Source organism: Pipistrellus hanaki (assembly GCF_964339955.1).
Source record: "Pipistrellus hanaki genome assembly, chromosome: 4".
NCBI classification, from domain to species: Eukaryota; Metazoa; Chordata; class Mammalia; order Chiroptera; family Vespertilionidae; genus Pipistrellus; species Pipistrellus hanaki.
Genome location: NC_140506.1, coordinates 60,659,219 through 60,686,399, shown reverse-complemented (window position 1 = coordinate 60,686,399; position 27,181 = coordinate 60,659,219). Strand labels below are relative to the sequence as shown.

Here is a 27,181-nt window from a genome sequence, read left to right as displayed (position 1 = left end):
ATAAGATATAAAGTCAAATCTGGGATAGCATGCATGTCTTAGAGCATGAAATCTTTGCATAAAAATATGTTTCCATGATCATTTGAATGGTCATTTTTAATATTAAAAATACCATAACTAAACATATATTTAGTAATTATATGTTGATGTTTAGTAAGTTTTCTCAATCTGCTTTCTAAAGAACATGCAAAACCAAGAGATTTTGACCTAAACTCACTTAGTTTATAATTTTCCACACTTTTTACATATCACTTTGCCTTTCTCAAAACTAGAGGCTGGATAAAGCAAGAAAATCAGTTTTAAATAAGTTCTGAATAGCTGTTTTCATGAAAGAAGCAGAAACAATAAGCTACTTCTTTCCATCTTTGTTCACTCAATGTTTTTAAAGTGACTCAGGCATGAGTATTCCTTCATGATAATCTTAACTCAATAAAATTATTTGTAGCAACTACTTCTTCTTTTTTTACTGTTAGTTAATATTTTACATAGCAACCACTATATTTTATCTTTCTAACTAACTTTTCTCCTAACTAACCTTTGGGCTTTGCTGACACTTATTTTACAAAAAATTGTAAATATTAAGCATTAAATATTACATGCATTTATTCAACAATTAGGGTCTATTATATGCCTGGACCTCTGTACACACTAGGGATAAACACGCAAGCTCTGACCATCACAGAGCTTATATTCTTATAAAGATAAATGACAATAAACAAGATAAAGTCAGTCAAATATATGATATACTAAATAGTGGTAGGTACTAAGGAAAATAATACATCAGAAAGAGGGTTAGAAAATATTAAAGAAAAGAGCTATAGAATACATAGAGAAGGTAACATCTGGGTCAAGACCTGAAAGAATGGAGCTAACCATGGAAATATCAAAAGGAAGAACAATCTAGGTAGAAAGATCAGCAAGCACAAATGCTCTGATGTAGAAGCATTCCAGTATGTTTGAGGAACAGCAAGGAGATCAGTGTGGGTAGAGAAAAAGGAAAGAAGACGAAATAAGATAAGTAGCAGGGTATGGGGAGGAGAGTCTAATTATGTGGGGCCTAATGGGTCATTTGTAAAAAATTTGGCTTTTCCTTTACTCAGCGTAAGAAGAAAAGCCATTGAAGAATTCAGAATGGAAGAGTGTAAGATGTGACATATTTCAATAGTATCACTTTAGCTGTTTTACTAAGATAAGACCAAAAGGAAAAGACAGTAGAAGACCAGTCAGGAAACTACTGTTATAATCGAGCAAGAGCTAGTGGTGGCTTGGATCAATGTAGTGGCAATGCAGAGTGTAGTAAGTGGTTATATTCTGTATATCCAACAGGATTTTCCAAAGAGATGGGAGAGGTCATAAAACCAAAATAAAGCAACTACAGACATAGGATGAAAACCAGGCAAGTAAGGTGTCCTACAAGCCAAGTGAAGAAAAATGTTATGAAGAAGAAAGTGATCAACAATCTTAACCAAATAAAGGACTGATAAGACTGATCAGCAACTATAGAGCTGAAAACCTGCTTGAAGTGTGTTCCAGACAAAAATAAAAATAAAAAAAATAGACATTTTATACAGACATCTTAAAAGTGTTTTTGCTGTAAGGGGTTTGGGAGAAATGAGGCAGTGGCTGGAGAAGGAAGTAGAGAGAGGACTTTTTTTTTTTTAAGATGGGAGAAAATATTAGGGGCTAGTGGAAATAATCTAAAAATAGGAAAAAAAAATGGGAGCAAGTTCAGTTGCACCAATATGGATACCTAGACACAGGTGGAGCATGTCTTTGGACTTAGAAAGCAGGATGTCTGGCTTGTGAGTGGGAACCTCTGTGTAACATGAGACCAAAGAGCAATTTAAAAATGAATGATGTTGAAAAGGGCAAGATTTTGTTCAAAAGTGTGCCTGATGCCATACTGTGGGAAAGGGAGGCAAGCACAAGACTGGGCCAAATCTCCATGGTCTATATGGGTGAAAGAAAGGTCGGATCCCTGGATTTTCTGCCAAAAGAACAAAGGCATCACCTGGGGAGAGATGGAATATTTGGAGAATCCCAAGAAGTATATCCCCGGAACAAAAAATGATCTTCGCTGGCATTAAGAGGAGTGCAGAAAGGGCAGACTTGGTAGCTTATCCTAAAAAAAAGCTACTAACGAGTAATAGGTGGCCACTGCCTTTTTACAACAAACGTTTTATGACATTTTTTATTTGTACCATATTTAAATTGATCTCATACACCAGAATTCAGATCATGAACAGCTAGTAAAACATTTCTTTTGGGCAGTTCTGATTTAAATAAGATTGGCTTGTGGTTAAATTAATGTAATCAGCATTTTGAACTTTGATGGTAATTTCAGTTCAGCAAGTGCTATCATTGTTTTCCCCTTCTAAAAAATGATTGGCCTGATTCATGTTTAACTTTTCACAGAGATGGTGAATGCCATCCTAAACCCTATAGATTGGTTTTATACCTCGATTTATATAACTGGTGTATTAATATGTTTAAATACTGAGGAAATCCCTTTACTATTTCTTAGACCAGCAAGACTCACTTGTATTTCAAGTTGCACTTATTCGCAAGGTCTTAAGATGAGCTGGCATTGTCCACTTTATCATTTTGGTCCTAACTATGCCAATTCAATTAAAATTTCCTATCTAAACTGTTGCCTTCATTTAGTTTCCTTTTATTTAATAAAAGACATTTCAGTGTGGTTTATGTATAATATCAAATAAAGAACACTTAACACTTCTCACATTTTATAGATGATCTATAGGGTCAGATGCTTTTAAAATTCAGCATGAGCCTTAGCCAGTTTGGCTAAGTGGAAAGAGTGTCAACCCTCAGACTGAGGGTCCCTGGTCCAAATCCAGTCAAGGGCATGTACCTCAGTTCCAGGCTTGATCCTCCTCTTGGGGAGGGCATGTACAGGAGGCAACCAATTGATGTATCTCTTTCACATAGATGTTTCTTTCTCTTTGTCTCTCCCCCTCCCTTCCACTGTCTCTAAAAAGAAAAAAGAAAAAGTCAATGGAAAAATATCCTCGGGTGAGGATTAACATTAAAAGAAAATTCAGCATGACAATATATAGTAGCAAACATTGCTTGTGAATTCTTTAAGTCAGACTAAGTTATAATTCAAGATTGTGTTGAACAGTTATTCAAAAACAACTATAAAATTACTGTATATATTTGTGATTGGTAATGGTGCTTTTGACAACTTAAGAGGATTAAAGTAGAGAATAGATTAGCAACACAAAATTGTGAATTATGTGATCAAAAGGCTTGGTAATTTTAAAAAATCACAGATCAAGAAATACATAAAAGAGAGGAAAAATGACACAGAAGAGGGAGAATTGTTACAGCAATGAGGAGAAAACTAGTATATAAGTGGGTGAATTGGCCTTAGCTAGGAATATAGTGTGTTCACTTCTCAAAGAAGAAAGAATAGAGCACATGGACACAGATGTTCTCCTCTGATTGCTTCCATTTTTTCAGTGAACTAGAAAGCAAGATGGTAGAAGTGCTAGAGGTTTAAGGAGAAAGGAGAATGTATCAGTAGTTACCTAGAATATGGAACAGTGAATGGACTGGATAGCATTAAGGACTCTTGGAGGTTAGGGATTATGAATTTAAAGTAAAGCCAGTGAGTATGGTTATGTTTTTTTCTCTCTATGTATGTTCAAATGTATAGACTTTAAGCTGGGTAAGGAGGATCAGAGACAGTGAAAATAAAATAGGTTTAAAAGACTTAAGATTCCAACAGGCTCAAAGATTTGTAGGAGTAATAGAAATTGTGATATGAAAGATAATAGGTGGCAGAGAGTGCAAGCTGTTAAGTTGAAATGATGGAGGAATTAAAGTTTGAATAAAGACAAGGTCAAGAAATAAGTAGTGAGGAAGGGTGGAGGGCAAAATTTATTGGAAAAGAGGAATTCCAATGTTTGAAGACACTAATGTACTGAAAGAATTATCCACATGAACATTGAAATCACAAGCAGTAATGAAGTGAAGGCACTGAATAATTCTTCATGAGTCTCCCATGTCTGTATATAATGTGAGCAGAGTTACTGTCTTTATTGTGGACTATCTTTTCAAGCAAGTTTGTATAGCAAACAGCCTTAGAAAATAGAGAGTATCTCTCCAAAGCAAAGGGCAGGTTTACCCTTAGAAAATAATATCTTCCTCCACTTCAAGGGCAGACATCCTTAGTGTCCACTATCAAAGATTCAAGTTCCCTAAGCTTGTAGTTCCTCTGCTATCATTCAATCTACTGTGTATGCAAGTATCACATGGCTCTTTTCAAATCACACTTTGGAAATTGGGACTTGAGGACCCAGTGTAAGCAAATGCTTTTACTTTGGCTACTGCTCTTGCTGTTAGTAATAAAGTCCTTTGTTTCTGGCCCAGAAAATCTCTCCTCTTCTGCCAACATCCATGAAACTGTGATAGTTAACTTGTTAGTTTGCAAGTAGGGTAAAATCTCAAATCCTTGAAAGTTTTTCATAGAATCTTCAATGAATGGAAGGTGGGAATGAAAGATTACTGCAACAGGATGGATAGAAGGTGGTATAGTTTAATAACATGAGATAAAGTGTGGAGATGTTTTAGAAGAGACAATGATCTGAAAAAAGCAATGAGAAGCGAAGCAAGGGAAGACCTCCAGGATCAATGTTATACAGAAAGCATGAGAGGCAATGTTACAGAGGATGTTAAAAATAAAGAAGAATTTCCTGATGACTGACCTTTAGCTCCAGGGACATTATAAAAGATTTTCAGGAGACATAGAGGAGTGAATTTTGAGGTCAAATCTGGATACCCATGGTAAGAGACTTATGACTCTGGGGCTTCTTATGGTGACTTACATGAACAAGAAAAAAGGAGCATGATGAAATTAGTTTTGATTAGTCTTAATTAGATTAAGTTAGTCTACGTGTTTTTATATCCTTCCTCCCTCTTTTATCCACCCAATACTACTGTAGAATGCTTCATTTCTTACCAAAAGAAACATCATTTTAGAAAATTTGCAACATACACATTTTAAAAAATGTAAATGGCAAAATTGTTATTTAAGATAGAGGCAAATGTTAACTTACTTGAATTAGATCTAAAATGCCAAGTTCACTTTCTGAAGAATCCACACAGAAGACAAAATATAACGTTGCATAATGTCTATAAATTAGTTTGTTGTCAGATCCTCCAATTAATCTAAATGACAAAACAAAACAATTGGAAAAGTATAAGAACAAAATGAAAAACATTTTCATGGCTTCAAGCAAACTGATAATTTACTTAAGAACATTTTATAAAATAAAAGGTAACATTTACTGGCATAGCTTTCAAGTGAACTTGTATCAGAGACTGAGTAAATTAAGGTGTTTGTTTTCTTAAAAAATGTCAAGTAAAAGATGCTGCTGTGTCATTTTAATTCATTCATTCACTAAACTATCTACTTAGTATATACTATGTGTCAGACACTGATAATGGATAAGGAGCAATAAACAAACATTATCAGAGTAGAAAGCACCACACAGAGAATCAAAATAGGATGCTACCATATTGATGGATTCATTACTTCAGATTAGATAATATTTAGGCCAAGATCTAATAATCCTGAGGCAGCAATGACAGAATTTAGAGAAGAGCATTTCAGGCAGAGGTAACAACTAATAAAAAGGCCATTTCATCAAGAACAAAGTATGGATGTTCAGGGAAGAGAAAGATGGTCTGTAGACAAAGAAAGATTAGTAAGCAATGAGGTCAGAAAGAGGGCAGAAATCAGATGACAGGGCATTTGAAAGTGCTTACTAAATTTAATTACATAAGCCACAAGCTTAAGACTGATTAGAAACGAGGGGAGGGGAAAAAAAAAAAAAAAGAATGACATTTCTACTTAAGTTGGACAGATTTCCCAATAGAATCACCAAAAACACATTTTGTTTTGAAATATAAATATCGATACAAAACAACAAAAACTCAATTCTTTAATCAAATGTCTTTATGTATATTTGTTAGAATTATACCATTTAAAAAATAATCTTTTCAAACATCTTACATTTTTCTAAATATAGTTTAGCTATCATAGTAAAGTTCACAATAATTAGTTTGTTCTTCTCAAAAGACCTTCTAATGCTAACATAAAATCAAGACTAAATGTAATTAAAGCTAACTAAATACTCAAAAAAGGGGAAATGGCATATATTACTTACTCAGTAAAAGTAACACTGAAGCCCTAGCTGGTTAGGCTCAGTGGATAGAGAAATCAGCCTGTGAACTGGAGGGTCGTGGGTTCAATTTTGGTCAAGGGTAGATACCTCAGTTGCAGGCTCCATCCCTGGTCCTGGTCAGGCAACCAATGGACCTGACTCTCCCACATCGATGTTTCTCTCTCTTATCTCTTCCCCTCCCTTCTACTCTCTCTAAAAAATTCAATGGAAAAATATCCTTGGGATGAGAATTAACAAAAAAAATAAAATAAAACCGGTAGATAAAAGTAATACTGAAATTATAAGTTCTATAGAAACAATTTATCTTATGTCTCTGACAAATTTTTTTAACTATGCTAGATATGTTTATAGAAAAGATTCAGTTAGAAAATATGTACACTTTAAAGATTCTCTAAGATTATTATTTATAGGTTATTATTGCAATTGTTCCGTGAAAGACACAAAAGGAGAATAAGCAGCAGGTTAAGAGGAGACCAAACTTTTGGCATTATTAAATGGCCATTAATGTGGTTAAAAAAGGCTATATTATTAAAAGAAAGCAAAGATATTAATATGGCAAGTATATTTTACCTTCAAAAATATAATTTAATCTTTAAACTACAGTACAATACTGATACAAATTCTTATATGGAATGCAATACACCATATAAAACCACAGGAAATCTTCTTAGTTCAAATATCAGATAAAAAGGTAGAAGATTTTGTTACCTGACCAAAAAAGCCAGCATATTAGTGAAAAAACTAGGACTAGACCAGATGTGTATTCTTATCTCTGATGCAATATTTGATATCCAATTTTTATAAGGTAGGAAAAGAATAATCACAAAGTAAAGCCATAATTTATAGTTGAAACAGTGCCTGATTAGATCAATCAGGTTTTTGCATGTCCACCACATGCAGTGCACTATGATGGGTGGTAAGTTTCTTATGAGATAAGAGATTAAGAGACTGATATAACAGAAAGTGATAGTGATGGCAAAGACATTAAATTATAAAGGTGTTAGAGAAATAAGAAAATACAATTAAAATGTAAAAACAGAAACCAGGTGTACCTGTCTCAATTATTAAATTGATAGTCTTAAGATAATAGCAAAATTTACAAATATTTATAAATTTAAGTGGAGCGTGATATAACCTTTTATGAAGTGAAAGTAAACTTTCTATGAGGTAAAAAATTCAGATAAGAGTGATTTCAGATAAACTTTCTATGAGGTAAAAAGTTCAGATAAAAAAATGCATATATTTTTCATAATATGCATTATAAACCTTAAAATAAAAAAGTGTAGGCTTCTCTGACTAACTGATTATTCATAAGGGGACTCAGCTAAAGTTCAGTTTTTGAATTGTCAATGAGGAAATATCTTATTAAGAAATCAATGATATAATGGGGGAACATTTATAAAACTATTTGAGAGCAATTATTTTCATGAAACCCATTAATTTAAAAGTATTTATAATAGTTGGCAAGTTAATTATAAATAATTTTATTTTAAAGTTATTTTTGTTGCAATATGTGTGACATATAACACTACAAAGTATAAGTAATTCTTATTTTTCATTTAAAATAGAAAAATATATTAGCTGAATTCTAATTTATATACAGAAATGCCTGTACATATACACAGCACACATATAGACATAGATTTGAAAAGAAGACTTCAGTCTTGTTTGTAATAATAAAATAAAGTATGTAATCTAAAACTTAGTGAACAGATCTATTCACTCTAAGGGAATAGCCTTATAGTCATTACAAAGAATAAAGTTGCTCTAAATGTGTTTATATGGCAAAGCTTTTCAAATTAATAAGTGAAAACAAGAAATATGCAAACTAGCATAATTGTTTGATCCTAAGATCACACTTTTATATGATAGTCAATACAAATTAATTTTCTAGAAAGACACACAAGATATTGGGAAGAAGGACTAAAATTCGTAGAAAGAGAGAAACTGACTTTTGATTTACATTTTACATTTTATACTTCCTTATAATATTCAAATTTTCACCATATGAATATATTGCCTTATATAAAATACTTTTATGAAATTCTTAAAAAGAACAAACAATATTGCATATCTTTAAAAAAATATTTTTTTAAATATATTTTTGTTGATTTCAGAGAGAAAGAGAGAGAGAAAAACATCAATGATAAGAGAAAATCACTGATCAGCTTCCTCCTGCATACCCCACCTGAGGGACTAAGCCTGCAAACCAGGCCCTGACTAGGAATTCAACCATGATCTCCTGGTTCATAGGTTGACACTCAATCACTGAGCCATGCCAGTCAGGCTAAAAAAAATTTTAAGTTAGATTTATAGCTAACATAGATGGCAATTAATTCACCTGATCAAATTAATTAAAATTTTAAAACTTTTACCATAAACAGATTAAACAGTATATATTCTAACATACAAAGATTAGAATTGTCTATGAAATACTTTACTTACAATCCTCCTTCTAAGAAATTACAAACATTTTCATCTCTCTTAGATACCAAATGGAATGTCTCCCTGATGATTTGCTGTTGTGTATCTTCACTCTGAGAAAGAATAATTCATATATGTTAGGATTGGATTTGTAGGTATAATAGCATTTAAAAAATTTTTTAAAAAAGTTTCTGGTTAAGATGGTGGAGTAGAAAATGCTGTGCTCATCTCCTCTCACGACGACATCAAAATTACAAAGAAACTACTATAAGAAAACTATCATTGAGAACCTCCTGAAGACTAGCTGAATAGATATACTAAGATATACTGAAGAAGTCACGTACAGTAAAGGGGGGTGGACAGTGAAGATGCTGAATGGGCTGGTCCAACACCCACATGTGGTGGCTAAAAATTGAGAGGGATCTCTTGGCTGCTTAGGTGCCTCCTGAGTAGCAAGGAGTCCCAGCCCCATACTAGGCTACCCAGACCAGGATTCCAGGGTTGGGAAGAGAAATCCCCGTATCTTCTGACTATAAAAACCAGAGGGACTGTGGCTGAGTGAGATGGAGAGTTGCTGGAGTTCCAAACATTTGTCTTAAAGGGCTGGCACACAGACTTACTTGCTGACAGATTGACTTGCTCTGGGGAGGCAGCTCAAAAGGTTCCAGGAACATATGGAGCAGAACTGATTTATTTGGCTTCAGGATGAGGGCTAGAGGGGCAGCTTTTGCCCAGACAGAAGTGCTGGCAGAGAACACTGTTCTTTTGTTGATCCCTCCCTCAACCCATCCTGCACTTGCAGGTGGGTGCTGTATCTTAACCTCCATCCACCTAGCAAACACAGTTAACCCAACCCTGATGATTCCCTGAGACTCCATCTCACCCAACTTGCAAGTACACCCAAGCCACTTCCAGTGCTTTTCCATACAAACAGTCTATCTTGGCTCATGCTTCAGACTTTCTCCAAATCTCTTAAAGGTCCACAAACTCCAAAGAAGCAATATCTGTCCTTACTATGCCCTGTATCTCTTGCAAAGCAGCCCCAAGCCTGACAATAATGGTAGTCAGCCTGTCACCTTAGCCTCTCCCAGGCACCTCCAAATTCAGTCAAGGGGCAACTATCTGTAGATCACTTTGCAGCACATACCAAATAGCCCAGATAGGGCAAAGGCAACAGCTAACTTTGGCCTGCACCAGAGTCCCTCCCAACAAAGGTTGGGACACACTCAAAGTGCAGACTTTGCAGGTGTCAGAACCCTACAGCAAATCCTGCTCTGTAGGACCAACCCCTACACAACAGCTCCTCCATGGTGGTTAGAGCCAGTCCTCTCAACCAATCATCCAGAGGATCAACCTCTCTTATTGATGTGTCAACAGTAATCAAGGCTCAACTACAACAAGAGGAACACACAACCCACACAACTGGCTCACTGGGCCCCTCATGACAGTCCATAAGGCCATTCTATCAAGACCAAGAAAGATGGCAGCTCTACCTAATACACAGAAACAAGCACATGGGAATAAAGAAACATGTCCCAAATGAAAGAACAGAACACAACTACGGAAAAAGAACTAAACAAAATTGAGACAATCTACCAGATACAGAGTTCAAAACACTGGTTATAAGTATGCTCAATTATCTCAGTGAGATCAACCAAGAGACAAGAAACATAAAAATGGAGAAAAAAAAATATAAAAAAGAATAGTCAGAAATGAAGAATATAATAACTGAGATGAAGAATACATTAGAGAAAATCAACAATATATTAGATGAATCAAAGAATTGAATCAGCAATTTGGAAGATAAGATAGGAGAAAACACCTAATCAGTACAGCAGAAAGAAACAAAAAACAAAACAAAACAAAACAAAAAAGTATTGTTTCAGGGGTCTCAAGGACAATTTCAAGCACACCATCATTCACATCATAAGGGTACCAGGAGGAGAAGAGATAGCCAGGCATTGAAAACATATCTGAAGAACTAATGACCAAAAACTTCCATAACCTGGCAAAGAAAATAAACATATAAGCCCAGGAAGCACAGAGTACTAAAGAAGATGAACCCAAAGAGGCCCATGCCAAAACACATCATAATTAAAATTATGATGCCAAAGGTTAAAGACAAAGAGAGACTCTAAATAGCAGCAAAAGAAAGACAGATTGTTACCTACCTATAAGACTGCCAGCTGATTTCCTAACAGAAACATTTCAGGCCAGAAAGGATAAGCATAATGTATTCAAAGTGATGAAAAGCAAGGGACTACAACCAATATTACTCTATCCAGCAAATCTATCATTTAGAACCAAAGGAGAGATAAAATGCTTCCCAAACAAGAAAAAGCTGAAGAAATTCATCACTACCAAACCAGTATTACAAGAATGTTAAAGGGATGTCTTTAAGAAGAAAAAAAAAGATAAAAATTATGAATAATAAAATGTCAAGTACATATCTACCAACAATTACTTTAAAAGTAAATGGATTAAATGGATTAAATGCTCCAATCAAAGACATAGGGTAGCTGAATGGATAAGTAACCAAGACCCTTACATACATTGTCTAAAGAGACTCACTTTAGATGGAAAGACACACAGAGACTGAAAATAAAGAGATGGGGGGAAAAATGTTTTGAAAGTGGAAATTAAAAAAAAATGAACAGCTGAGGTAGCAATACTTATACCAGACAAAATAGACTCACTGCAGCATTATTTACAGTAGCCAAGATATGGAAACAACTTAAGTATCCACCAATAGATGAATGGAAAAAAAGGGTACATATATACAATGAAATATTACTAAGCCATAAAAAATGAATTCTTGACATTTGCAACAACATGGATGGACCTAAAGCATATTTTGCTAAATGAAATAAGTCATACACAGAATGACAAATACCATATGATTTTACTTATATATGAAATGAAAAAAAATAAATAAATGAACACATGAAACATAAACAAAATCATAGATATAGAGAACATTTTGATGGCTATCAGATGGAGGGAGGTTGGAAGAATGGGTAAAAAAGGGGAAGAGATTCAGAAGTCCAAATTGCTAGTTACAAAACAGTCAATAAAAAACATATTCTCAGGTGAGGATTTAAAATAGTAAATAATAATAAATGATGTAATAACTATGTATGATGTCAGACGGGTACTAGATTTATTGGGGTGATCACTTTGTAAGTTATATAGATAAAACTAACAATATTTTATGTCAATTGAAAAAATTATACTGTAATTGAAAAAAATTATCAATAAAATATAATTTTTAAAATGAAAGATAGTGATGGGAAATTCACCTGATAGTTCCTTGAAGAACTAACATTATCACATCTTACAGAAACAGAACCCAACATTTTCTTATGGAAAATAAAACAAAACAAAGGTCAATGTTTTATAGTTAACCACTACAATATAACTACTTATTTCTAAGTTTTAAGACCAATAAAAAAATATTAGACAAGGAAATTATAGATATTAGTAAAAGGGACACTAGATATTAAATAGTTAAAGCCCACTGTTTTACAAATGAGTAAACTGAAATAGAGATGCTATAAATAATTCATATAGCTAATCTATTTTTTAATGGAACAAAGTCTGGAGCTTCTAATTAAGTAAGCTTTACTAAATGCAAATTGAGGTAAGAGGCCATTCATCTTACTCAACTTTATATCTTATCAGAAAATGGATTCTTGTATGTGCCTTGACTGGGGATCAGACCTGCAACCTTGGCATATTAGTATGATGCTCTGACCAACTAAGCTACCGAGCCAGGGTGCAATATACAAATCATGTATCATAAAAATGTACATTTGAAACTTGTATGATATTATTAACTAATGTTGTCCCCAATAAATGTAATTTAAAAAGAAAAATGGAAACCAGAATGAGAAATAAAATATGTAAGATGCTCATATTCTCACAGCAACAAAAGAGAAAGGGGGTGAGGGGAGGGGAATAACCTGCTAATTTAAACTACAATCACATCATCAAGTAACCATACTATGAATGAAGACATGTAAATATGTCCAAAAATATCAAGTATTGTCAAGAATGCATAACAACAAAGCACTTATATAGTACTAGAAGAACTATAAATTGGTACCACTTCTGAAAAGAGACCAGAATTGCCTAGTAAAGCTAAACATAGGACAATGTTATTTGTTACATTGCAAGTACCCTAGGACAATGTTATTCAACTCCTAGTTATGTCCTAGAGAAATTATAAAAAATGTTTGCAAGACTGCTTATAGCAGCACTGTTTATAACAATAAGAAAACTATAATATAAACATACATTAATCCCAGAATGTATAAACCGTGGTTTATTTGTGCATGGAAATGCACAGCAATGAAAATTAATGACTACAGTAGATACGATGCCAATGGTGATCTTAGAAATTTTGTTTTTAAATTAAGTCAAAGACGATAAACATCATGATTTTATTTTTAGTTCAAAAACATGCAAGACTAAACAATAAATTACTTAAAGACAAAAATACGTAGCAAAATAAAAATATAATATTATTTTTAAAATTCAAAATGGTAGTTATAAAGAGGAAACAGGATGAAATACAAGAGAAATACAGGAAGATTTCAAAGATATTGGTAATTGAAAAAAAAAGTGGTGAACACATAGTAATTAGGGCAATTCACATGTCTATTCTGTCACCAAGTCCTGTTAATTCTATTTCAGAAATAGTCAAAGACATTTCTCAACTCAGATTCTTATTCTTACTCAGAATACTGTAAGAACCACCTAAATGTTCACTCTGTCACCTCTCTCTACTCTATCCTAAAAGCCACCAGAATTACTTCCTAAAAAAAAAACAGCCTTTTTTACCTCCTTTAAAAAAATATATATATTTATTGATATTTTTACAGAAATAGAGAGCTAGAAACGTCGATGAGAGAGAAACATCGACCAGCTGCCTCTTGCACACCCCCCACCGGGGATGTGCCCGCAACCAATGTACATGCCCTTGACCGGAATCGAACCTGGGACCCTTCAGTCCGCAGACCGACGCTCCACCACTGAGCCAAGCCGGTTTCGGCTTTTACCTCCTTTCTTAAAGCTCTTCAGTTTCCATTTGATCTAAAATAAAGTCCAAACTCCCTACCATGCCATAAAACACCCTCCAAAATCTAACTGAGATCTATGTTTTGAAATTCATCTATTTCTTCTTCCCTATACAATCTTCTCCAACCATATTGAAGTTCTTGCTATTTACTCCCTTCACATTTTCCTACTTCCTCACTCCATTCTCTAACAACATTCTTTTAAGACTTAGCTGAAACATGATAATTCTATTAAGTCCTTTTTTACTTTCTCAGGAAAAATTAGTTCCTTCTTCACTGTTTCTATTTCTGTTATACGCTTATAACAAAGTGCTCAAATTTCCTTTGTGCATATCTGAATTCTACCAGACTCTGAGCTCCTCCAGATATTCTTTGAATCTGAAATTTTCAATAATTAGTTGGCATAGAGAGTAACCAATAAAATTATACTGAATAAGTTAATATGCAATCTAAAAGATAGAATCCATGGTGAGAAACCAAAATGGCGGCATAGGTAAACACCAGAACTGCTGCCTCACACAACAATATCAAAACTACAACTAAAAGACAAAATGGCCATCATCCAAAACCACAGGAAACTGGCTGAGTGGAAATTTCACAACTAGAAGGAAAGAGCACACTGAGACTCAGAGGAGCTCCGGAAGTAAAGGCAGAGGTACGGAGGCGCACATGGAGAGGTCTGGCAACTGAGTATATGGTTGTCTTTTTCAAGCAGGAGGGAGACAAAAGCTTCCGACTGCTCTGAACTCCAGTTTTGGGCAAGACTCTGAGGACCCAGACTCATACGAGGAGAAACTGGACTGTCTGGCAGTGGACAGAACTTGAGGGCAGCTTTCTCTCAGAGGTACCTGCATCAATTACCAAGGGACACTGAGATCCGGGGCCTGTTAAGCCATTGCTGTTTGCTCTGCCCTGAGACTCAGCCCCATCTGAGCTGTTCACAGATGCTTTTGCATATGAATGGCCTGGTCCTTTGAAAACTAAACTTACATTACAAACTGCAGCTGAGTCAGAACATCCAAAAGAAGGCCCAAGGCCCAGCAGCAGCTTGCATTGCTTCACAGCGGGTCTCCATCTGGGCACCTTTAAAACCCAAACAAAGAAGAGGAATCTGCAGATCTCCCCATAGCTCCTGCTGGGTGGTCGCAGGCAGAGGCTAAATTAGCACCTCCTTAGATATCTAAGAGCCAGTGTACCCAGGGGTCAGAGTAGGACCATCCAGATTGCAACTCCTCAGATCCATAAGGACACACTCAGGGGGCAGATTTAGTAAGCACCAGAGCCTCACTGAAGCAAGTCTTGCCTCATAAGGGTGTCTGAGCAAAGAAGTTCTCCCATCACAGACACAGCTGATCCTCATGGCCAACTGACCTGGAGGTCCATTCCTCCCATTAATACCAACAACAATCAAGGCTTAACTACAACAAGAGTATGCACACAGCCCACAAAGGGGTGCACCAAGAGTGTCCACCTCAGGTAACTGGGGAGGCTGAGCCACTGGGACCTATAGGACACCTAGCACACAAAGCCACTCTATCAACACATGGAAGCAGCCAAAATGCGGAGACAAAGAAACAGGTCACAAATGAAAGAAATGGAGGAAAGCAAACGACTGGATATAAAGTTCAAAACCACGGTTATAAGGTTTTTCAAAAATTTCCTAGAAACTGCTGATAAATTTAGCCAGACCCTCGAAGATATGAAAAAGGACCAACTAGAAATTATGCATACACTGGCTGAAATAAAAATAATATACAGAGATCCAACAGCAGACTAGAGGATCACAAGAATCAAGTCAAAGATTTGAAATACAAAGAAGCAAAAAACACCCAACCGGAAAAAGAAAAAAGAAAAAAGAATCCAAAAATATGAAGATAGTGTAAGGAACCTCTGGGACAACTTCAAGTGTACCAACATCCAAATTATGGGAGTGCCATAAGAAGAGAAAAACAAGATACTAAAAAACTGTTTGAAGAAATAATGTCAGAAAACTTCCCCCACTTGGTGTAAAAAATACAAGTCCAGGAAGTGCACAGAACTCCGAACAAAAGGAATCCAAAGAGGACCACACCAAGACCCATCATAATTAAAATGCCAAGGGCAAAAGACAAAGAGAATCTTAAAAGCAGCAAGAGAAAAACAGTTACCTACAAGGCTGTATCCATAGGATTGTCAGCTGATTTCTCAACTGAAACTATGCAGGCCAGAGGGATTGGCAAGAAATATTCAAAGTGATGAATAGCAAGAACCTACAACCAAGATTACTCTACCCAGCAAAGCTATAATTCAAAATTTAAGGTCAGATAAAGAGCTTCACAGATAAGAAAAAGCTAAAGGAGTTCATCACTGCTAAACCAGCATTATATGAAATGCTGAAAGGTATTCTTTAAGAAGAGGAAGAAGAAGAAAAAGGTAAAGATAAAAATTATGAACAACAAATACATATCTATCAATAAGTGAATCTAAAAATCAAGTGAATAAAAAATCTGATGAACAGAATAAACTGGTGAATATAATAGAATCAGAGGCATAGAAAGGGAGTGGACTGACAATTCTTGGGGGGAAAGGAGTGTGGGAGATGCGAGAAGAGAATGGACAAAAATCATATACCTATGAATGAGGACAGTGGGAGGAATAAGGGCAGAGGGTGGGGTGGGGATTGGGTGGAGGGGAGTTATGAGGGGAAAAAGAGGAACAATTGCAATAATCTGATCAATAAAGATTTATTGAAAAAATTTAAAAAAATAAAAGATGAGATCCACATCCCTTTATCTTATCAAATATCTATGCTATCTTACAAACACATACACACACACACACACACACACACACACACAGAGGTAATGAAGTAAAAACAATATGATGCAGTAGTTAAAAACATGAGCCTCATTCACAAAAATTCCTGCACAATCTTTCATGTTGGCTAGATGCAGAAGTTCTCTTGATCCTTTCTCAAAAACGACAAACAAATGCTCACATGGAAGGTTCTATCTGATCAGGATGACCGATACTGGACTTTATGTAAAATAATAAAGTATTGTGTTAAGCCACTAAGATTTGGGGGATTATTGTTACACCAATTACAATTCTTACACTAGTTAAAACTGCCTGATCAACTCAAGTAAAGCTCATATAGACAACTTCTAATCATGGATTCAGAGCTTCCAATTTGCTTTTACTATCCTAGCCTTAGATAATAGCAGACAACCAAGGAAATTCGACACCTAACATAAAAACTAAGGACAAAATAGGGGGGTGAAGGGAAGCAACTCAAAGGAAACAAACCAAGTAGGGAGAAGAAAAATTTTAAAATATATACCATAATATCAGAATAAGAAACAAGAAAAGAAAGGCATGTTAGAAAACAGTAACATTCAGAGATCAAAAAGAAGCTTATGAAAAGTAAAAATATAAGGAGAAATTTTAATACTCATGAGAAAGACTGAAAAATAAAGTTGAAAAAACATAAAGAAAATAGGGTCAAATGGTAAAAAGATAGAAAACAGAGGAGAAAGAATTAAAAAAGGACAGAGCAGAGGAATGCTGAATAAAAGATTCAAAAAAAGAACACTTGAAAACTGATAAATTTTTCAAGCAAGGAGAAGTTTTCAGAACAAAAGGGCCCATCAAGTTCCCAACACATTTGATGAAAATTGACTGATAGCAAGGGTCTGTGAAACTTGAAAAACTACAAACAAGAATTTACATGTATTCTGGAGAGTAAAAACAGATCACATGCAAAGAATAACTACTCAGAATTATTACAGGCTTTTTTATAGCAATACTGGAAACTAAAAGGTATGGAGCAATGCTATAAAACTGGGAACCAAAATGCAGGGTGATCAGATTTCCTAACATGATTTCATAACTGAAGTCAAAAGAGATATATTTCAGTTAGTCACAATTCCTAGATTACATCAGTCTGAAGACTAGAGTTACAGAAGGCTATATTATAAATACTTCTTAATGCATTAATGAAAAATAAATTTAAAAAATTCAGTAACCCACTAATAAAACTTTCTCTTTTCCTATGTTTCTTTCCTGTCCTTATCTATATATATAAAAGCCTAAGCAACTGACCGACCAGCAATGACCACCGGGGGCAAATACTCCAACCGGTAGCTATGATACACACTGACCAGTAGGGGTTGCTGAGTTGCTGGAGTTGCTGAGCTGTGGTGATTTGGCAGCAGCAGTTCTCAGGTGACTCATCCAGAACCAGAGAGGAAGGAGCCCAATTTTGGGGTACATCACCCGAGAACTGCCCTCTTGCAATCTGGGACCCCTTGGGGGATGTCAGAGAGCCAGTTTCAGTCTAATCCCCACAGGCCAGATTGTAGGACCCCACTAGTGCACAAATCCATGCACAAGGCCTCTAGTGTAACAGTCACCAACTGGTGGTCCACGGATCACTGCTGGTCTGTGAGGTCCGAAAGGTTGGTGACTGCTAGTTTAAGGAAACTTTTGGAGCAGTGGTTGCCAACCTCATCACTAATGATCTGTGAGGTCTGAAAGATTGTTGAACGCGCTCTACAGCATGTCATAAAAGGCAATGTCAGAATCAAAACTTCCCTTTTAATCCAACAGTAAATACATCATTATCCTTATCCCTCCCTCCCATGTACACTCAGAGGATAATTTTTTTAGAATATAAAGGATTACCAAGATGAAAAGAAGCAGATCCTTTCTTAAAGCTTAATATAAAAAATAAAACATGAATATAACTATTTTTTAAATATATTTTATTGATTTTTTACAGAGAGGAAGGGAGAGAGGTAGAGAGCTAGAAACATCGATGAGAGAGAAACATCGACCAGCTGCCTCCTGCATATCCCCTACCGGGGATGTGCCCGCAACCAATGTACATGCCCTTGACTGGAATCGAACCTGGAACCTTTCAGTCCGCAGACCAATGCTCTACCACTGAGCCAAACCAGTTTTGGTAATATAACTATTTTTTAAACTTTTATTTAATGTTCTATATCTTGCTTTTTTTATATTCCAAAAAAGAAATAGATGTCTTTATTATCAAAATTAGAGGGCAATCCCTGACATATGAATAGTACAAATAATGTCATAAGAACTAAAGGGGTACAGCCAAAACCGATTTGGCTCAGTGGAAAGAGCGTCGGCCTACGGACTGAAAGGTCCCGGGTTCGATTCCGGGCAAGGGCATGTACCTTGGTTGCAGGCACATCCCCAGTAGGGGGTGTGCAAGAGGCAGCTGATCGATGATTCTCTCTCATCGATGTTTCTGACTCTCTATCCCTCTCTCTTCCCCTCTGTAAAATATCAATAAAAAACAAACAAAAAAAAGAACTAAAGGGGTACAAAGACTTTCAGCAGCAAGATTATCATCTTTAAAAGTGACAGATATTTAGGAAAGTCCATAAAGAATAGATAGAATTCAGAAATACAAAGAATAGACAAGAGTAAAGTTGTATGACATTTGAGGCATAAAGAAAAATTTGAGCAAAAGATTAAAACTAGGAAAAACAAAAATCACCTGGGAAATAATTAGTTCTTTGTGTATTAAAAAGAAGAGAAGTCTGAAGATTAAGCTTCAAAGCACTCCAACAATGAGGAATCAAGAAAAATCCACAAATGTGATTTTTTTGCCAGGGCTTTCCTAAGTAGGAAGTCTGGCTAGAGACTTGGTGTATGTGGGTAGGCCTCACTTCAGGTGATCAGGATGGGGCTATCCTTAAATACCAAATGTTGAAGTTAAGGTTCCAAGACAATTCAATGGGGGAAAAAATAGTCTTTTCAACAAATGATGCTGGGAAAACTGGATATCCACATACAAAAGAATGAAGTTAGATCCCTACCTCTTACCATGCAAAAACTCAAAATGGATCAATAGACCTAAATGTATTAATCTTTATGACCTTGGATAAGACAAAGATTTCATAGATATAACACCAAAAGCACAAGTAAAGAGAGAAAAAAAAAGAGATAAATTAGATGACATCAAAATTTAAAATCTTTTGTGCTGCAAATGATATCAACTGGAGAGTGAAAACAACCCACAGAATGGGAACAAAATATTTGCAAATCATATATCTGATAAGAGATTTGCATCCAGAATACATAAAGAACTCTTACAACTCAATAATAAAAACATAATTTAAAAATAGACAAAGGATTGGAAGAGACTTCTTCAAAGAAGATATGCATAAAGCCAATAATCAACTGAAAAGATGCTCAACATCACCTGTCATTAAAAAAATACAAATCAAATTCACAATGACATGTTACTTGACATCCAACAGGGTGGCTAGAATAAAAAAGACAATAGCAAGAATTAATGAGAATATGGGGAAATTGAAATTCTCATACATGACAGATGATAATATAAAACGGTACAGTCACTTTGGAAAATAATCTAGCAGTTCTTCAATTAAACATAGAGTAACCACATGGCCTAGCAACTGCACTTCTAGATATATACCCAAGAGAAATAAAAACATATGTTCACAAAAATATTTCATATGAGTTCACATAAATGTCATAGCAGAATTATTCATAGTAGCCAAAAGGTAGAAACAACGCAAACAACCACAACAAAATGTGGTACATTTATATAATGAAATATTTGGCCATAAAAAGAAATGAAGTATTGGTATATGCTACAACATGGATGTCACAAAAGACTACATATTTCATGATTCCATTTACATGAAATAGGCAAATCTATAGGAACAGAAAATAGATTAGTGGCTGCCGGGAGTGGAGGTTGGAGATTGACTGTTAATAGGTGCTGCGTTTAGTTATTTTTTATTTTTAATATACTTTTATTGGTTTCAGAGAAGAAGGGAGAGGGAGAGAGACAGAAACATCAATAACGAGAATCACTGCCTCCTAAACGTCCCCTACTAGGGATTGAACTTGCAACCCAGACATGTGCCCTGAATGGGAATCCAACTGGGACCGTCTGATTTACAGGCTGAAGCTCAACCACTTAGCAACACGGGCCAGGCTAGGTTTTATTTGGATTGATTAAAATGTCCTAAACTTAAATTATGGTAATGGTTGCACAATGATGAATACAATAAAATTAGGTAATTCTTTAAAAAGAGCTGGGACCGGTTTGGCTCAGTGGATAGAGCGTCGGCTTGGGGACTGAAGGGTCCCGGGTTCGATTCCGGTCAAGGGCATGTACCTTTGTTGCGGGCATATCCCCAGTGGGGGGTGTGCAAGAGGCAGCTGATCGATGACTCTCTCTCATCGATGTTTCTAACTCTCTGTCTCTCTCCCTTACTCTCTGTACAAAATCAATAAAATATATTTTAAAAAAATAAATAAATAAAAGAAAAAGAAAAAGCTGGGCAAGTTTTATAGCTACACTTTTTTTCCTAAAAAAAAAGTCTCCCTTTAGATATATTTTCAGGAATAATAGTGGAGGATATTGCATTTTGTAATAGGAAGGAAGTTCATTCCTAAATAAGACTCAGATAATTTAAACATTGGAGTATTTTAGAATAAAAACACAAGAGGCAATTCAGTCTGAGGAAATACAAAGAATAGCTGAGAACAATCTCTGGAATGTTCTACAGTTCCTTTAGCTACATACTCTTCAAATTTTCAATTGGGGAAGATGAAAAAGTTCTGGAGATAGATTATGGTGATATTGTACACAATGTGAATGTACTTATTGCCACGGGACTGTACACTTAAAATGGTAAATTGTGTTATATATATATTTTACCTCTGCAAAAAATTATTTGAAACCATCATAGTAACATACATTAATGACAAGAAATAGGAAGACATAAATATGGTGGGGTGAACTAGCAATTTTTCCTACTTAGGTACACACAGGAATCAAAATGGTCAATGGTTCCGGCAGACTGGCAAAGAGCCCTTTCCCCCTGGGCAACAAAGAGAACAATGACTGACCACTACTGGTTCCTGTAATTACACCAGATTTCAACCAAGGCAGGAAAGATGGAAATGCTTCTAAGTATCGATAATAATAGAAGTGGTTCAGTGGGTTTCACATAACCTTTGCATCCCTCTAATTAAAAATGTGAGATGTCTGAGAAAAATAAGTTATTTTCCTCTTGACTTGCATTGTTTACAAGTGTCTTAGAAAATGGAACCAGCTTGATCATTGGTCTCAGTACAGAGGCTGCAGAGAATTGGAGCACTCACTTTTACCTTTATTCATATCTTCCCAGAGCCTAAGATAACTAGGTGGGAAAGAAAATAATTGAGCAGAGGCCAGAGGCATTGTTCAATTGTGCAAAATACAAGATTCAAAAAGAAATGTTTTCTTGTAGAGAGTGTTGGGCATAATGTCATCAGACTGAAAGATTTGAAGAAGGAGCTGCATGATTTGGCATGCAGTCACGATCTGGCCCTGTCTTTTTATTTATTTATTTTCATTTTTATTTATTTATTAATTTATTAATTTATAAACACTTTATTATCAGTGGAGCATCTTCCCCATGGGCTATGTGGTTCACCAGCTAGCTAAGACGCTGACACAAGTTCAGCACAGCCTCCGGGCCTCCCGCTTGGACTCCAATAGAATGAGCACACAGGGCCTTTCACGTTGCGGAAGATGGAGCGCTCGTTTCGTCCATGAATTCCACACAGACCTGCGAGCACTGTCCCTGGGAACCGGTCCTGCCAAGCACTTTGGTAACCCTGGCTAGCTTGATAGGCTGCACACGACTCGTGTCCATGATGGCGGCAACAGTCGGGCGGAAAGCTGGGATTATCTTCTTAATAAAACAACTCAATACTATGTGTTAATATAATATGTGTTGCCTTGGTCAGTGTGGCTCAGCTGGTTGGGCCATACAAAGATGGCCAGTTTGTTTCAAGGTCAGGGCACATGCTCAGGTTTCGGGCTCGATTTCCTCCCCTCTGTATCTCTAAATCTGTTTCTATTTTAAAAAATTACAATAAAAATATATAATATGTGTTAACACCTTAATAAATACTTAGAACTGCTGACAATTCTATCTTGATCATAAAAATAATTTTAGCCGAGACTGGTTTGGCTCAATGGATAGAGCGTTGGCTTGGGGACTGAAGGGTCCCGGGTTCAATTCCGGTCAGGGACATGTACCTTGGTTGCGAGCATATCCCCAGTAAGGTGTGTGCAAGAGGCAGCTGATCATGACTCTCTCTCATCGATGTTTCTGACTCTCTACCTCTCTCCCTTCCTCTCTGTACAAAATCAATAAAATATATTAAAAAAAATAAATATCAAGAGAAAAAAAAATAATAATTTTAACTATCCCATCTGAAACATTGTCTTAACAGTCACTAAAAAAGACATCAGTAAATATGGATGCATGTTTCTTAACTTTTTAAAAGAAAAAAAGTTATACATACTTTCAATACTTTATATATCTGTTATGTAAAAAATTAAAAAATTAAAAGAACAATCTTAGAGCTCCTTCTAGGACCTGCATATGGTTGCCAAACAACTGAATAATCAGATACAGTTTATATGAAAATTGAGGCAACTTGTATATGTAACCATTTGAAAACTTTCCTGTCTCTACTTGTGTATGTGTATATAAGCTTGACCATGAGTATACATATGCAAACATATACAATCTTTTTTTTTAATCCTTACCCAAGGATATGTTTTTATTAATTTGAGAAAGAATAAGAGGAAGGGAGGGGGAGAGGGAGGGAGAGAGGGAAGGGGAGGGGGAGGGCAAGGGAGAGAGGGAGGGGAAAGGGGGAAAGGGATGGGGGGGAGGAGGAGGGGAGACAGGGAGAGGCCAGAAACCTGGGTATGTGTCCTGACCAACAACCTTTTGGTGTACTGGATGACGCTCCAACCAACTGAGCCACCCAGCCAGGGCTACATATACAATCATTTACATCTGTGGAAACAATTAAGATAATTCATATAGCTCTGACTGGTTTGGCTCAGTGGACAGAGCATAGGCCTGCGGACTCAGGGGTCCCAGGTTCAATTCTGGTCAAGGGCATGTACTTTGGTTGCAGGCACATCCCCGGTGGGGGGGTGTGCAGGAGACAGCTGATTGATGTTTCTCTCTCATTGAGGTTTCTAACTCTCTTTCCCTCAGTCTTCCTCTCTGTAAAGAATCAATAAAATATATTTTAAAAAAAGATAATTCATATAAAAGAAAACATTTTTTACAATACTTTATTAAAGTGATTCACTGAAGGATATACCATGTTTCATTAATAACACAGGAATCATAAACAAGGTATTTTTTTTCTTGTTTGATGGCTATGTAAAAATATATCTGCTTTAAGAAATATTAGTCTCATTAGTCATTTATAGTAACACACAACTATTGCCAGGCAAATATGAAAAGACTAAAAACATTTGAACTTGTACAGTCATAGCTTATAAGGATATAGAAGGCAAAAACAAAAGAGAATTTATTCTGAGTCTACCCTGGAATTCTTAATGTCTGACTCTTGCAGAATGAATCAAAAACTTCAGCTTAGTCAAATATGCATGTGATTTCATGTGCCTCACACATAATAGCAGCACAATCAAATGGGAAGCACAATCAAATCTAAAAATTTACTACACTGGGAATGGAAATCTGCACTATTAAAGGGTAAAGATGAACATATAAATTGTTATATGAGAGGAAAAGTGAGGAATGAAAATCCAATGCAGTAGAGGAAGTAGATTAGCAAATGGTTAAGCAATTTTCAAATTGCTCGTGTTAAAACCATTATTACTGAATTCAAATCTCAGTATTCAATCAGGATATGAAACTGTTAACCATCACACCCTAAATATTGCTTAATAAATTAAACACAAACTGTCAATCTTATTGGATGTGCACTTCTTAGAAAATTTTTTTAAATTTATTTATTTATTTATTTATTTTATTGATTTTTTTTGCCCCCTCCCTCCCTCCCATACATACCCTCCCTCCCCAGAGTTTTATGTCCATTGGTTGTACTTATATGCATGTACACAAGTCCTTCGGTTGATCTATTCTTTCACCTTAAAACAGAAACAGTTCACGTTAACAGCTGTCGTAAAGGCATGGATTTTGAGAGCCTCTCATCAATGAAGGACTAAATTTTAAGAACTGGAAGGAAATTTAGGATGTCACTTTTAACCCAAACTCTATCCCAAACTAGGAAACATTTAGCAAAGATTTATGGAAAGTCTCTACTAGTATATTCAAGACTTACTATTGATTGCTGGGAGTGACACAATAAATCTAAAACCTGATACTTTCCCTCAGGGAATCTATAGAATGCCCCAGAGGAATTCTAGGCTGAGAAACAGATTATTAGACTGTAATAAATATAATGTAAAATCCTAAGAACAAAGAGGCTTCAGAGAATGGTTAAGTGATATATGAGTTAGGCCTGGAACAAAGGGTCGAATCTAGACAGTTGGCAATGAAGTAAAGAATATTTCAAGCAGTGAGGATAGAATAAACTCTGACTCTCTATACCTGTGGTTGGCAAATGCAGCTCGTGAGCCACATCCGGCTCTTTGGCCCCTTGAGTGTGGCTCTTCCACAAAATACCACAGCCTGGGAGAGTTTATTTTGAAGAAGTGGCGTTAGAAGTTTAGGTTTAAAAATTTTGGCTCTCAAAAGAAATTTCAATCGTTGTACTGTTGATATTTGGCTCTGTTGACTGAGTTTGCCAACCACTGCCTATACAAATACACCCATTTCCAACTACTCTTCCCTTAGTGGTACATATTCTGCTTTTTCCATGCCAGGTTTCCTGGTGTTCCTTCACATTTAGGGAATGTTCTTCAAATAGGTATTGCCTTCTCAGGGCCATTGCATCTCCTGCTTCTTCAGCTTGGAATGATCTTTCCCAAGATATCTCTGTAAGCGGACTTTCTTACCTCTTTCAGATCTTTCCCCATATGTCATCTTCTTAGTGAGAACTTACCTGCCCAACCTATTTATTTTCTTTTTAAATAGTTTATTTGATTTGTAGAGAGAGAAGGAAGAAGAGAGAAACATCGATTGACTGCCTCCTGCACACCATCTCCTGGGGATTGAGCCTGCAACCTGAGTTTGTGCCCTGCCCAGGAATTGAACCAGTGATCACTAGATTCTTCTTTTTACTAGTACACCTCTCACCCCCCTGACCACAAATGACCCTGTCATTTATCCAATGGCCAAAACTGACACCAGAGCTGCCATGCTGCCAGAACCTCCTCTTCCCACATTAACCTTCACTGCTACCAACTTGGGTAAAGGTAAAACATATTCTATTCCCATTGGTAGACGAGAGAAAGAGGTATTCCTGCATTTCCAGGTGAAATTCATTTTTCTGTAGATGGTTAAATTAAAAACTGCAAGAACGGTTACACTGATATTGTGGATTAGATATGAAACCTATTTTTAATATTGCTTAGTTACTAAGTGTAGACATGGAAAAACAAATGTTTGGATTATCTTTCATCACTGGAACATACTTTTTTATACTGCGAATGAATGGCACAAGCAAAATGGTTGAGAGAAGTTTCTTCAATAAAGTCTAGTATTATATTTTAGGCAAATGGGCAACACTGTCAAGTTAATGGCATGTTTTTTAAACCCAGAAGGATCAACTAGAATTTTATCCTGGATTAAGGAATGATGTAGAATTCTTAAATAAATCATTAGCATTTAAGTTGCATTCTACTCAAGCCAAACAGTAGTAGAAAATATTCTTTATCGCTAGCAACAGCAAAACTACTTAAGGAAATAAGGAATAAGCTCAAGATTTCTCACGTCAACTAACACCTCCACAGACTGCATTATCATTTTAGGCAAAGTGACATTTTCACATTTAATTTTTAATGGCAGGAATGATTTCTATCTGGGACTAACCTGCATTCAAGTGTGAGCCTTGACCCAATTTAAATATTTAACTGAAGGTTCATTTCTGGCTATAAGCAAAAAGCCCCAATACTGCACAATATGTATATCTTCACATAAACCATACCGATGAATGCCGAACAGCGGATTTTGCCTTCAGACAAGGCGCACTGAACCTTCACTTAAATCGTTACTAAATGACTTATCCTCCCTACCTTAAGATCTCCTGCATTTTTAAAACAATATTTACACTTCTAAAAAGAGTTTTGCAAATATTACTCTTCTTCATAAGTGGAAGAAAAACTACAAATTAGGGCAAATTCTCTTACCAAACCAGCAGCTGAAATCCTAACTTTCAAGTATAGAATCATAGTTCAATCACAAACGTCAATAATAATTCATTTAAATAATAATCAAACCATGTCCAGCCACTAGGAGAAAAGCCCGATAAAAATGTTAGTTCCTCTTATCTTTTTCCTTTAATAAAAGAGACACATGAAACTAGGCAGTGGACCACGTATCACAGCACACAGGAAAGAGAGAGAGAGAGAGGCTGCACAAAGCGTGCGGTTGTCAGAGCGCAGGAAGCCGAAGTTCTGCGCGACGAGAGGAGGGTTCGGAGAAACACACTAGCCCATCTGCCAGGGGGGAGAGAGAGGTCCACCAGGAA

General features: G+C 35.9%; 1 protein-coding gene and 2 pseudogenes across 4 annotated transcripts in view; 1 reads left to right on the top strand and 2 right to left on the bottom strand.

Moving 5' to 3' along the window:
- Positions 1–27,181, bottom strand: part of AP3S1 (adaptor related protein complex 3 subunit sigma 1) — a 53,510-nt gene that overhangs the window by 25,702 nt on the left and 627 nt on the right. For both annotated transcript variants that reach the window (XM_084882859.1, XM_084882858.1), the window contains exons 2-3: positions 8,658–8,749; positions 5,082–5,193 (exon numbers count right to left, since the gene is read on the bottom strand). In XM_084882859.1, coding sequence (XP_084738985.1) covers positions 5,082–5,193; positions 8,658–8,749 — 204 coding nt within the window. The remainder of the gene's footprint in view (positions 1–5,081; positions 5,194–8,657; positions 8,750–27,181) is intronic.
- On the top strand, positions 1,706–2,444 carry LOC311622100 (cytochrome c-like; annotated as a pseudogene). The gene has a single exon. The product of its transcript is annotated as a cytochrome c-like (transcript).
- Positions 19,925–22,417, bottom strand: LOC311621029 (small ribosomal subunit protein eS28-like; annotated as a pseudogene). The gene is made up of 2 exons: positions 22,216–22,417; positions 19,925–19,928 (listed from the first exon to the last, which is right to left on the bottom strand). The product of its transcript is annotated as a small ribosomal subunit protein eS28-like (transcript).